General features: G+C 42.4%; 1 protein-coding gene across 1 annotated transcript in view; it reads left to right on the top strand.

Annotated features, from left to right (window-relative positions):
* TXNRD2 (thioredoxin reductase 2) overlaps nt 1-14,841 on the top strand; it is a 342,307-nt gene that overhangs the window by 144,572 nt on the left and 182,894 nt on the right. The window contains exons 6-7 of the mRNA XM_086942637.1: nt 7,491-7,510; nt 9,207-9,298. Of these exons, the coding sequence (XP_086798763.1) occupies nt 7,491-7,510; nt 9,207-9,298 (112 nt within the window). The remainder of the gene's footprint in view (nt 1-7,490; nt 7,511-9,206; nt 9,299-14,841) is intronic.

Genomic DNA, 14,841 nt, shown 5'->3' with positions numbered 1-14,841 from the left:
GAGAGCGGGAGAGGTAGAAGGAGGAAGTTGACACCAACAATGAGCGGCAAGTGGGCAGGAGAGCAACAGAGGGGCAGGAGGCATTAAAATAAAAAAATAGCAGAACCAGTCATGTCGGGGTAAGCAGTGGACGAGCTGGCAAATTAGGGAGACCGCTCTGATGTGAAGAGCAAAGTAGCACACATCTGAGTGGAATAGAGAGAGCAAGAAAACACACACCTTCCACTAGAGTTATGCACGCAGAAGAAAAAAGTAGTTCCATGAATATCAGCAGTGGAAGGATACAAGTCATACAGTCAGAAGGTTGCGTTCTAGGGGAGAGACCAAAACAAGAAAAGGAAAAAAAGGTATCTAATAACATATAAAATTGAGTTTGAGATGATGGCACAGCATACATCACATTGTTATATATCAACAAAAGATAATTTCAGGAAATAAGGAGTATATACAGCAGGGCACCTTGTTTGATTGCTTTATTCTTAGTTGTACAGTTCTACCGCCAATATGTGTTTCGCACCCCTAGTTGGCTTTGTTTTTTTTCATAAAAAGCATACATATATATATATATATATATATATATATATATATATATATAAATATATATATATATATATATATATGTTCAAAGAGTATCACTTCGTCCTTAGAGGATACTCACGAGCCATTCCAGAGTGCAAAAATAGGACTTTGCCCAACGAAGCCACTGTTTTTCATTAAATTCCTCCCAGGGTGGCCAGGGCCTGGGGGTGGGGGATGAACGGGAGAGGTCAGTGCATTTTCTTTTCTTAAATTAGAATGTGAGGAGGTGGGTGTGCATCAGCGCTCCCCTTCCGGAGCAAACTTTTGTCCCTGTGTTCCCAACCCTTGGGCACGTGTTAAACATTTTTAATTAAAAAATATTTTGGGAAGGCGGCTTATGTTTGGCCCCCCTCACAGGAGCCATGTATTGGCCTCGAGGACCCCATTCCCCAGGACAATGGGGAATGATGTCCTTCATCGCTGCCCACAAGGGCATGGGTAGGGAACACTGAATTGCTCCCGCAATGGGGGGGGGGGGGGTGGCAGAAAGAAAGGTTGCTAAGGCTGGGTGGTACTACATACAACTGTGACAGGCGCCCACACTGGCATACGAGGATGGGTGATGACTCAAGAGCAGGCGGGGCTACAGGCGGATTGGACCTCCCTCTGGTACCCTCAGCTGCACCCTGAATTGTGGGTGCCCTAGGTGAGGCAGAGCACCCACATTTTGTTTGTAAAAACTGGAGTCTGTTCCCATGCCATCACCCAAGGGTGGGTGCTGGCTGGGGAGCCGGCAGTCCGGCTCCAACCTTGGGGGCCCCACACACCTCCTAACGGAAGTCTGAGTTATGAGTTCCCCAAGTCAGACCTGGACACACAGAAAATGCATTTTAACCCCTCCCATGCTGGTGACGAACCCCAGCCGTCATGCCCCGCGGTGGGCGTGTGCTGATGACGGCTGGGGTTCGTCACGGCCCGCCCTGTTCTTTTGTTTACCGCACAGCGGTAAAATCGCAGCCGCAGCGAAGGGGTTAAAAAAGACTGCAGCGGCCCCACCGAAAGAGAACAGAACCACTCATTAAATATACACTGCTCTAGTGAGAAGTGCCCCATAATGACCTGCAAGGACTTTGTTTATCCTCTTGGTGCCCCACTGAGGGTCTGGTGCATCACCAACCATGTAATTAAATGTTGTGGGGGTTGCAGGGAGTGCAGCTGCCCCCCAGGAATGTTTTATTAAAACTTGCAGTAAGTCTCCTGAAACATTGAATGCATGACCCCTGGATAGCTTTTCATGATTTTGAAGCACTCTGAATAGAGCTGTATGCGCTTCGGCTGGAGTGCAGGGACCCCTAGCGGTTGGTCCTATGACTGTATTTGATGGCCTAAAGAGTGTTAACAAAAGACTCAAAATCACATGTTTATAGTTGGTTTAATTAAGGGTGTAAATTAATGAACGTATTGGATCATGGTTATTTATTCTATTGGATTTAATGGTAAATTATGATGTGGCTGATTTTTTAATGTGGTGACCCTTTTACAAAGCCAATAGGTCTACTTTATATATGTTGATGTGGTGACCCCTTGACAAAGCCAATAGGGCTGTCTTCTGTATATATTGATGTCCTGCCCACTTGACAAAGTCAATAGGCCTGACTTAATGAAAACGCCACCCTCTTATATTGTGATGTTGCATCTGGCATAGTAGTGGGGTTGTTACTATGGGGGTCATTTCTCCCTAGGAGTCAAATGTTATTTGAGGGTGTTACCAAAGGTGTATCCATCTATTTAATGTGTAGTATTTAGTAGTATCTGTGTAATAAATGTACATTTCCATTTTACTAGAAGGAGCATTAAGTGTACAATAATTTGAGTATTATTGTTGCGTGCCAGCTAATTAGGATTGCTAGCGCACTCCACTTATCCTGAGTAGGCCTTGGACTACTTGGCTTCGCTACCCTTTTGTGTCGAGTGCTACAGTGAGGTGTTTGGTTCTCATTGAGGAGGCAATTGTGGTCTTACTACTTGTAATAAGATCTTACATTACAATAAAAACCCCAGTAATACACTGAAAAAAAGGTTGAAGTGACATAGTAGGTATAAAAATAAGACATTAACTTACATTAAAAACAAACCTTAGAAATTCACAGAAAAAAACAAAAGTTAAAGTGATGCTGTAGTAAGGTGACAATGTTGGTCATAGTGTTATATTTTAAACTCCCAAAAACATTAAAATTCACCAATAATCGTTCAGTGAGCTAACTATAACTTGTGCCCAGCGATGCACTGCTTATAACCTCACATATTATATCACCCACGACCTGTTCAGTGACATGGCTAATGACATCTCAAATGTAGGGGGTACTCTCAACCCCTAACGTCCTCCCCCTTCCCCAGGTCAAATTAAGAAGAAACTTTTTTTGGGCTATATGTCAGGACTGCAGTGCTCAGTGCAGCCCTGTGTAACTTTGCTATAGAACCTCAGTATAGCAAAAATAATAATAAAATAAAGCAGGGCCTTGGGGCGTTGTAAAACCATGGGGGTTGGTCTGCAGCTGGGCCTTTCAGGCCCTACGGCGAATCCCACATCATGCAAGACAAAGGCCTTGAGCACTGACTTTCACCGCAGAACATCCTGCCTTGAACGTTGGAGTTCCACAGGGCTCAATTTTTAGCCCTACATTGTTCAATTTGTATATGGCCCCTCTCGCCCTTCTAGCCAAGAAATACAGTGCCAAAATAGTGTCGTACATGGACGACACTCAACTGTTGTTCACGTGCGAGAAGGGTGCTGAATTCAATGGTAACGTGATTAACACGTGCCTCTCTGATGTTTTCTCCTAGCTCAGACGAAATCAGTCAGGTATTATTTTCTTCGGTCTGCGTCTATATGAAGCATGGCATACCTGGTGGCCACAGGACATGTTGTCCCCCCCCCCCCACCCTCCCCCCGTCTGCTGTCACTGTCTTGGAAAACCTGGGGGTTAAATTGGATGCCGCCCTTTCCATGAAGGCGCAAGTCCAATCGGTGGCTGGGGCCTGTTTTGGGGTGCTGAAAATGTTGAGGAACTTTCTCCCCCTGCTTCCAGTCTCCCACAGGAAGACAGTGGTCCAGGCCCTCGTGGTGTCGAGACTGGACTACTTTAACTCCCTGTATTTGGGCCTACCGGAGTACTTAACTAGGCCGACTACAGGTGATCCAGAACATGTGGCCTTGGCCATCTTTTTGACCGGTCCGAGGACTCGCATGTCTAACTTCTGCCTTCCCTACATTGGATTCCGGTGCGATAAATAATTAATTTTAAAGCTCTAGTCTTGGTCTTCAAAGGTTTTCATAAGATTGGATCCCCCTACCTAGGGGAAATATTTCATCCTTATACTCCGCAGCGTAACTTGAGGTCCTCTGCTCAGCTCTTGAACTCGACCCCCAAGGTCCTGCTCACCCGGGTAGGGGGAAGATCCTTTCAAGCGGTTGCATCTTGGCTATGAAATGGCCTACCTCTCCCTCTTAGACAGATTCCGGACCTCCTTACGTTTAGTATGAACCTGAAAACATGGCTTTTCCAGCATTAGGACTGCCTGATTCTGCTGTGGGTGGATGTTTTGTATGCTGTTATGTGGTTTTTTTCTCTTAGTGCCGGGACACTCTTGGGAGTAGCCGCTCACTCTATAAATACAGATAACATAACATAACATACCAGAGAGAATTGACAGTTCACAAGAATTGGGTGCAGTGCCTGTCAGGCCCTGTGGCCAACTCCATGCAGCACTGCAGATCTACTTAGGTATGATAATAAAATACAAGAAAACCTTAGAAATTCGCTGAAAAAACAAAGGTTTAAGTGACATAATTTGGTTTGGTATTAATATCTTACATTACATTTTAATACATTTTTTAAAAAAAATCACTGTAAAAAAAAAGATTGAAGTAATACAGTTAGGTGAAAGTTTCAGTTAAACCATTACATTTTAATCTCTAAAACCTACTGAAATTCACCAGTTATATTTAATTGAAGTGACTATGACTCACACCCTCACCTTGCACTGCTTATGACCTTGCATATTAAATCATACATGTTATGTTCTATGACATCATTGATAACGTCAATGCAACATCTGGAAATAGAAAATTGATGACAACACTGTACGGCAGGGGTGCAGGTTATAGTAAGGCGCTAGTATGTGAAAAGTAAGTACCAATTCTAGCTCATGAAAGTGGCGTATGTTAGATGCAACTTACGTTTTTTTCTTTCTTCGTTTTGTTTGCAATGTATTGTTTTGCACAGTTGAAATAAAACATGTCTATTTATCGCAATTGGAAGATGTTGTACATGTGGTGACAGGATACTTTGAGATTGGGACATTTTCAACACAGTGAAGCTTGTTCATAAAAAGAAACAGATGCCATAAAATTGTGGGATCATTTACGTGCTGTGGAGGCAAAAGGTAGTGTGCTTGCACGGGAGACGTCTCCATATTATATTAAAGAATGCCTTATCACTGAGGCTGCTGGAAAGAGGCTAAACACACCTAAAGATGTCCATACTTTCTTAAAAGAAGACAGAGTACCAGGTGTCTGGTGATTCTGGTATGTGCTATTGGGCAATCTGTGTTTTCGTTACTCGATTCTGGTTTAAGGGAGCATTACATAAGTGCCCCACTCATATGAGTGATTACTTTTCCTCCATACTCCTGATGGGTGAATCTGTGGCTGTGGGTATTTTGTTTTTCAGTAGAAGAGGGCAAAATTATTCTGCCAAAATGCGATTGGTGGAAATTCTGCATGTTCAAGCATTCTGCTAACAGAACTGAATTGTTTTCGTTTCTAGACTTGAATTCTGCAGCAATGAACATGGCCCCCAGTGCCTAGCCTGTGCTGCCTGCACTGCACACGAAGCTGGCCCAGAAAGGTGTGTTGTGGTTCAGCTATTTTGAATGGCTGCTCCGCACCCAATCAGATAAACCGAGACACAGGGCCATGAGTAATTGGTCAATGGTAGGGGAATAGATCATCCAAAACTCGAAATTGCTTAATCCAATGCATTTGACTGCCATTTGACAGGTGAGAGTTCACCCAGATGTTTCCACCCTTCTGAATGTCCAGAATCATTTGTCTGAATGGCTGCACACTCCACGCCGCCCTGGACACGTGCTGTTGTCCAGGCAGAGGTTGGGCGCCCTGCACCAAGGCGTAGCTGCAAGGCCCTGAGCCTCCCACGGTGGTCCACAGCCCCCTGTGCTATGCAGTAGGATTTCTCTTGTCCCCATTCTTGAAGGCAGAGTCCACCTTCACAGTTCTCAGACTAAGAACGAGTTGGTTCACCCGTACGCTTCAGCTTCCATTGTTAATTCAGAGTTAATTTTTTTAATGTACTCACCTTTAACTTTATAAATACATGCTCCAGTGTTTTTAAGGAACAAATATATTCTATGTAGCCAGACTGATATTATAGAAACCTAAACTTTTTTTTTTTAACTCGCGTACATTTATTTCGAAGATTGAGAGATTTAATTTCTTGCAGAATTTTCTAAAATTGATTGTTTTGGGTAGCCAAGGTGTCAATACTATTTTATTTGGGTATTTAATGAATTGGTCTTTAAAACCACGGGAAGGAGTGTTATTTTCTATAATACATTACTGTCTTAAAAAGTTGTTTCCTTATAAATAGGAAAGCAGTTGGAAAATCTGAAAATGAAAGACCTGTACTAAATACACTCTGATTATGTTTTATTTGCAACAAACCTAATATGCAAAATAAACTTAAGTTGCAAAATAATTGTTTTGCTGTGCACTCTCCTGGAAGCTCAGTGTTGGGTTGTATGACAGAGGCACGCATGACTAAACAACGCATGCCTCTACTACGCTGCCTAAACCACAAATGCGTCTGAACAAAGGATGCCTTCACCACGCACGCCTTTACTACACAATTTTGTGATAAAGACATGACTGATATAGGGATGTGTGGTCAAGATCACACGCTATGCAACCTGCCCTAGGCTGTAACAACTACCCCAACTCCCCGAGCTCTAAAAAGCACCCCAACCCCACCCTGAGCCCTTAAAACTAACCCAACCCCTCCCCTCCCCGAGCCCTAAAAACATCTTCAACCCCCCCAGCCCTAAAAACTATCCTGACCTCGCCCCAAGCCATAACAACTCCCCCAGTCCTAAAAAGTACCCTAACCTGAGCACTAAAAACTACCCTGACCCCCCGAGCCATAAACAATACCGTGACCCCCAGCCTTAAAAGCAACCCAGACCCCCCCCCTCCCATGAGCCCTAATAGCAACCTCGACCTCCCAGCCCTAAATACAACCCTCCTCCCAGCCCTAATCCTGAGCCCTAAAATCTTCCCCAATGTTTAAAAACTACCTCCATCCCCCCAAAACCCGGCCCCACCCACACTTACCTTAGCTCGTCCTCTCCAGATCCATCCTGTTCCTGGGTCCACCCATCCCAGCATCTAGACCGTGCATTGTCTTTACCACGCAAATGTGTGGTTGAGACATATGCGTAGTTAAGGCAAGCGTAGTTGCACTTGCACAGAAATGGCACACGTGGCTCTACCCGCATTCTTCAGGCTGTTTCCCCATTCTTGTATCATCTAATATACAACATAAGATATTGTGCATTCGCTCTTTTTCATCCGGTCACGCTGTTTGAAGTTAACATGGCACAGTGAACACCAGCCTAATTACAATATTCCACATTGGTTTACATTGGAAATGAATTAATGTGTTAATATTGGTTACTCTAACTTCCATCCTTTGCTTACAACAACATCCTTGACCTCAAAAACGAAGTTTCAGCTTTATCAGTACTTTTTGTTGAGGTTCAGGAAGCTGAGCCACTTGAAAAGCTAAAGTGTTTTATCCTGAAGTGAGTTGGCAGGCATAACCTGGCATGATTGAACACAAAACGTGTTAATAAAGAGACATGACTCATTCCTTCTATGCTTTTTTTTGTTACAGATTAGTGGTTGGAGCCAGCTGTATCCTTTATTCGGTGAAATCCCATTGGTTGCACTTTCCTGATTGATGCTGTTTAGAGTTTAAACTAAGCGTGAACTGGCTAGGTAGCCCATTGAAGCAATAAACACACCATGGCATTAAAGGGGCTAAGCTAGGAATGACCTGGGAGTCTTTCTTGATGAACGTCTGCAAGAGGACTTGCTAGCACCACCTGAAACATGTTCCTAAAATGCAGCCCTTCTTAGGTCTTTAGAATATTGACGGTTTCTTTATGCAGCTCTAGGGTTGTGCAACTGTGTCCCAGTGAGTGTGCCTGTTTTGTTGTCAGCTCACTGCCACGTATGAATGATTTGCATAAATTACTCCATAAAAGGAGAACTTTACACCCCTCTCCCTTTCCCCAAGTATCCAACAACTGTTGTTAGTTTACTTTGTGTTTCACTTTGAATACCTTCTCCCTTCTTGCCCTCGTACTGGGATGTCACAGAGAACCAAAACAGTCCATCGCCACGCTATGTTAACCCCTCCCATGCTCATGACGAGCTCAGCTCTTCATGAGCCACGGTGGCCGTGTGCTCATGACGAGCTGAGCTCGTCATAACGGTCAGAACGCTCGCACACGGGGCTAATTCCCCCGCTGTGCTGAACGTTCTGAAGAAACGGGTGTGGCCGTGACGAGCTCAGCTCGTCATGAGCACACGGCCACCGTGGCTCATGACGAGCTGAGCTCGACACGAGCACCGGGGTGCTGTGCGCACCCCCCAGCACAGCGAGGTAATTACCCCCGCGGCCAACAGGTTAAAAGAGACCTGGCAAACTAGCACAAAGTAACAGTGGTAAATGTATCCAAAATTGCAATTGCTCGTGGTGTCTTTTGTGATTATTGCCAGTTGGGATCTGTGGATACCACTTAGATCTTACCTAGTTGTGGCCTCCTCAGTTATTTTAGATTGTTTATCAGTATGGGGATAACTGAGCTTGTTTGCTTGCACCTTTGCCTACCCTTTTTGGGTCCTAAATCAACTACTTGAGAACAAATGACATTTGCTCACACTGACACAATACACATTTTGTTAATTCTAGGGTCTTTACTCTATTTCCCAAGGATTTATTTTGTATACTTCTCGTTGCTACTATATCTAACAGACAAATGTATATTTTTACTCTCACTTGGTCAGTGAAAATTGTGTATGTACTTATATAAAGCGCTATGTTACAAGTTGTAGGTCTAGTACACTGTACATAACCCCAGAACCCCAAAGCTGTAAACTATAACAATATTTTAACTAGACAGCCCTCTAAAATGTATGTAGCCACACAAGCCCTTATTGTTGAAATAGCACTTCTAATAATGTCTGTGCATGGCAAGGCATGGCAAACTGTAGTTTTAATGAAGCAAAATATATATATATATTCCTATTTTGTGTTACACAAAATGCCTTTCTGTTTTTGGTAAATGTTGGCCACTCTTTCCAATTGTGTAAAGTGTTCTGACATCTTCCCAGACTATTTTCACGATACATGAAACTAAATACACGTATGCCCACACACGTTCTGAACATGAAGAAACGTTTCGAATTAGCCTCAGTGTATAGAAGATCTATTGCAACAGATGGGTACAGAGGGAAGGAATTGTGAGAAACTTGTCTTAGAAATGTACATGTTTGGAAGGCATCCATTCTCAGGGTCTTCTGTCCTTGACTGCACAATGGCCAGATGTTTCTCTTGAATGCGCTGGATTTCTCACAGGCCTTGGAATGGACACCACCGCCATGGTGAGAAGCATACCTCTTCGAGGATTTGATCAGGTACTTATTTACACAAAATATCAGTAACTTGGAGCTTTTTGTCTGATTTCAGTTTGTAATCCATTTCTTTCCATAACTACCTGCACTCTAGCAAACTACTTTCTTGCAAGTGGTTGGAACAGAGGCCTGAAAGTCAAACACTGATTTATTTTTGAAAATCCTCTCCCAGAACATATGGTTCTACTCAATCTTTGCTATACCTCTTTACTATTCAGAGTAGTAAATGTTTGGTTGGGAGGAAACATCTAAAGTCAATTGGATAGTTTTAGTTGATATACTGGTCCAACTCACTACCCAGAAAAAATGGAGGAAGCCTGAGGTAAGAAAACGTTCTAAATTGGGTTAATGGAAATTACATTAGGCCCATTGTTGTAGGACTTCCTGTTTCCCTTTTTATTAACCATATTGAGAGTGACTTTTGAGATTCCTTTATCTTTGACGGTAACCCCTCTGAAGAGGTGGTTTTGTGGAACTGTTGACCATAGGGTTTGAACTGGATTGTTTTCGTTTTAAAGAATAAAAAACTGAGAGCTAAAGTGAAAGCAGTACAAGCAGAAATGAGCCTGGCAGAGAGAAGGGTATAACCAGTGGATGTAGGACTGATCTCCATGAATAGTCCTCCTCGACTGTTGCCTCATGACCATACAAGCATACTCGCCTACATTAAAGTTTCTTCTGGTTTTCCACCATTTGAAAACCATTCAGAACAAAGGCTTCAGAGTTTCTAAACTCGTTCAGCTCCATTTGCTCTTGCCCCCTCTCCAGATGCCCCACCCTAGTCCCTTTTAATTCTTTTGTATGATATAAAGTGTTTCTATGCCGTTCAGGGTGTGAGGTTCATGTGATAACCAACAAGAACATAACGGGTACCATTTTGTGTCTCTCTTTTCTTTTGATTCCTAATATTTCAACAATTTTTGCAAAATTATATTTAATTAATCTCGGATCACAAGTTACTTTTTTGACAACATTTACTGCAAAACATTTTTTTTGCAGTGAAAGAAAGAGCCCGTTGAGATCCAAGGCATAAATTGTGCATTGAGTGTCTCAGAGTTTGAGATTTACTACGGGGGCTCTAGATTAACATTGTGGATATGGCAGTTGCTTCATTCACAAAGTGGGGGGGCAGGTTCAATATTGAATAACATTGTAAAAATGTCTACCAAAAGTAACAAATATATGTTGTTTTTACTCTTTAAATTTATCATTGGTATACGTGTGTGGGTATGCATGAATAGTTTAAAATTGTTTGTCTTTAATTCAGATCCACCAGTTAGCGTGGAAACCCCCATGGAAGTAGAGACTACAATATTTCATCTTGACGGCTATGAACAGGTTAGATGAGCCTGGCGGTTCTGTTGTGGTCATTTTCTGGATTCTGTTTGATAGAATTCTGAAGTCTCCATTGATTTCTATAGCACCACTTCAACACTATTTATAAATTAGTTTGTAACTTTAAAACTAACTTGTCAGTAGTTCTACCAGAAACATCTATTCACTCCACACTAAAGTAGTATTTTGGAAAGAATGTGGGAGTTCAAGGAGTCCATCAATCTATGCACCAATTCCAGCCAATGATCTTGTGCAGCTGAGACCAGAATGCTGGAGTTATAATGATAGCGCCAGTCAAAGCAACAGAATGATTGGTTACAATTGCAGTGGCACACACACCCAGTGGTGACAGTAGAGTATGTATCGATCTGAGATTGCAGAATAGGTTCTTAGTGGTTAACACATATCTATTACCCAAATTGCTGAAGTTGTGAGTTTGTTGGAAGGAACCAGTGTATTTTCCGCCTTGGATCAGATGTCTGCTTATAATCAAACAAGCCTGAGAACTTGACCGCTTTCATTCCTCCATTTTGCGCTTTTAGGTTTGCCACATGCTTTTTGGTTATTTCTAGTGACATCAGTATTTCAGTGAATTATGAATGATCTTTTAGGTGGGATTGAGGTTGTTCACTTTTTTAAGATGATGATTTGTTTTTTTTAGATGTATGGTGGGTAAACATGATGAGAGTTAAAAAGATTCTCATTTTTTGGGGAATAGTATTAGTATTTGAAGAGGACCAAATGTAGGTAAATTGAAAGTGAAATTAACTACCTGGGACATATACTTCTCAAGGAAGGAATTAAACAAAAAAACATCTTGGGGAGGATCATCACCGGACACAGCCACATCACCGGACACCTGAGAGACCTGCACTGGCTGCCTGTCAGCAAGAGAATCACGTTCAGACTCCTCACCCACGCACACAAGGCTCTTCACGACCTGGGCCCCAAGTACCTCAACGACCGCATGACCTTCTACACGCCCACCCGCCAGCTACGATCGACCAGCCACGCACTCGCCACCGTACCACGCATCCGCAGAGCCACCGCCGGAGGAAGATCCTTCTTCTACCTGGCAGCCAAGACTTGGAACTCCCTCCCCACCCACCTTCGGCGAACCCAAGACCATCTCTCCTTCAGGAAGCAGCTCAAGACCTGGCTGTTCGAGCAGTAACTTCCCCCTCCCCCAGCGCCTTGAGACCCTCCCGGGTGAGTAGCGCGCTTTACAAATGCCGTGATTGATTGATTGATTGATTGATCAGAAAATAGACTAGAGAAGAAAAATGATGGTGGAATTTTATAACATGTTTGTACGAACTTTCCAAGTAAGACAGCATCTTTGCCTGCGTTACTTAAAAGGGAGCAGACTGTATTTAGTCTAGTGAGGTGAGCAGCAGCTTAACAATCTTAATAAGAAAATATGTGTGTGCCTGATTTATATAGTTATATCCCTGCTTTCAAATGCAGTATTGCTACTGAAAAGGGGCTGTGTGTAGCACTCGCTCAACGAGTTAGAGCACTTGCTTTTTCCTCCCAAGCTCTTAAAGGAGCCAAAATGAACTATTCCACTATTGAAAGATAGGCCATAGTGCTGTTTTGGGAAATGAAAGAGTTTCAGAACTGAGTATCGGGCACATAGTTAGAAGGGGTGTCTAACTGTAAACTATTAATGAAGTCTTTGTTAGAAAAGGGCTTGACTTGGTGTCATCAAGGATATGCAAATGGAGAATAGGGTTACTGGATTTGGATTTAATTTTAAGGTGCCTTGCCGGGGGTAGAATAAAACAGCATATTGCTTATCCAGCTTAGTTGTTCATGGTATTGACGGTGAAATAATGCTCATTTGTTGAAGCAGATGTAAAGGTATTTCTGGTGACAGAGGGAGTAGTCACTCAAGGTGAGCAGGAAAACGTTCTGCAAGTGGATTCAGAGTTGTAAAATGTTTGTAGATGTATCAAGTAAGATAGGAAGAAAGATAAGGAAAAGCATAAAGACTGGAGACCAGTTGTAATGTTTAGGGGGAGATGTTCGAGCAAGAAGGGATGCTGTTTACTTCTGTGTAATTTGGGGGAAGAGACTAAATCAATTGGCTCGTGCTGGAAACTGGAGCAGTAATAATATGAATTGGAGATGGAGGATGGTTTTGGTTTGCTAGGGATCGATTTGCAGGTGGAAAGGCACGTCAATGACTGTGTGACGAGGCTTGCAGAATGAGGACACCTCCCATCTGATGCAGGCCCTTACCATTTGAACCCTGCTTTGATATTATATTACACATTGTGGGATCTAATCAATATGTAAAGATGCACAATACTTGTAGTTGGGAGTAGAAGTGTTCTGTTTTTGACTCCAGGTATATGTGGTTAGTCTATTAATACTAATACTGTTATCCGTTTTTTAAATACATTTTTCTGAGAGTGGAGTTCAGCTCCTTTGAAGATCAATGGAGATTGCCTGTCAGGTAGAAAAATCACACATAAAGTGTGTTGAAGCAAACTCAGAAAATTGGAATTTTGGAAAGATTCATCAGAACATTCAAAGAGGGTATCCAAATGGCAACAAGTATGGGAATAAGTTGGAAAGAGAAAGTGCATCAGAAAATTGAGTTATGATGAGGAGAGAGTTGGAGGAGCAATGCAAGAAGGAATGAGATACGATCTGCATAAAGGTATTCGCTTATTCAGGATGAACATAGAAGCTGTTGTGAGGACGGTACTTGTGAGGCACGTGAGTCCATTAAGAGTGATTAAACTGCTCAAGTATGCAGTCAAAACAGACGACAGTCATAAACCAAAATGAGCAGGTTTCCCCATGCCCCAAGGGGTTATGGTTTTTGTAACAATGAGCAGATCTCTAAAACATCTGGGATAAGAGGAGGTTTGCATGTTGTCGCACAAGGACATACCAGTGTTTTTCAAGGAAGGAGAGTTCCAAACTTCTCCAATGCTATGTTTTTGATGAACTCTCTTTTTCTACTCTCTGTGTTCGTTTTTTTCATAAAGAGGAAGATGTGTGGGATTAAGTGTTTGTGGTGCTTAGAGCAGGGAATCTGGAGTTTGACATCGTATGATGTCATGAGTGTTGTCAGAACATGCATGTGATGTGATGTCATGAGTGTTTTCAGAACATGTATGTGGTTAAGTCATGTTGAGGGTTCTTTGGAAGACAGTTATGCTGGAGATGTTGGTGAATGAGGCGCCCTGAAGGAATACACCCATCTTTGTGATATGCTGTGTTTCCCAGTCTCTGCGTTTTAAAACCTGTGATATCTCTACATTTCACAATGCCCCGATCTCCGCCCCATCCGTGTAGAATGTGGAACGTGTAGTTGGATCTTTATTCTGAGTACTTCGCCTAGAATACAGTTGAAACCACAAGAGCCTTACCTTGAGGGTGAAGACGATGCTTTATTAGGTGACTTGTTCTTGTGATCATGTTTTTGCCACCAGACATCAAGCCTTGCGTTTGGGTGGTGCCCACAAGCCGCCTAGGAGTTCTTTACAAGGTTGATCCTTTGCGTTGCTAGGGTTTGTGGTTTTTTGAATAAACTTTGCCAGAAGGATCAGTTCCTCCGGTCTTTGGAATTTCGGATACAGGTTCTGTTCTCACTTTGAGAAAACCGCAACTCATTGGGAGGTTTTTTAGTGATTGTAGGAAAAAAAATATTGAGGGTACGTATGTAAAGGCGGGTCCTCTTATTGTATCAAAACGGTTCACATTGTGCCATTTAGCACACACTGAAGCATGGTTGTGAAACATAGTATGACATTTAAAAAAATTGAGGTTTCGGATTATAATTTCTGTTATTGTAGGTCATGGGAGGTCTGGACACACAATACCAATTGGTAAGTCCAGCATGGAGGACAGGATCCTTCCTTATACTGTGGAAAGAAACTGGAATACCAAATTTTTTGAATCAGAACGCACAAACAATTTGTCAAATAGGCCAAAAAAATAAGAAAGAACAAAAACATCACGTATTTCGTGTCACATTCTGAGTACATCTGAAAAAGAAAACGTATTTATGATAAAGACAAATTCCGCCAACATTTTCCAAGAAATTGGAAAACTGGAAAAAAAGGAAAAACATAAAAGACAAAATAAGCCTGTTCTAATTTTTGATCACTAATCTAAAAGAAAGCAATAAGAGAGGAGGACTTCAGATAGAGAAGGGACACTTAAGAGAAAAGAAAACAAGCACTGGCAAAGCC

The sequence above is a fragment of the Lissotriton vulgaris genome, chromosome 11, assembly GCF_964263255.1.
Source record: "Lissotriton vulgaris chromosome 11, aLisVul1.2, whole genome shotgun sequence".
Taxonomy (NCBI): Eukaryota; Metazoa; Chordata; class Amphibia; order Caudata; family Salamandridae; genus Lissotriton; species Lissotriton vulgaris.
This window is presented reverse-complemented; position numbering and strand designations above follow the sequence as displayed.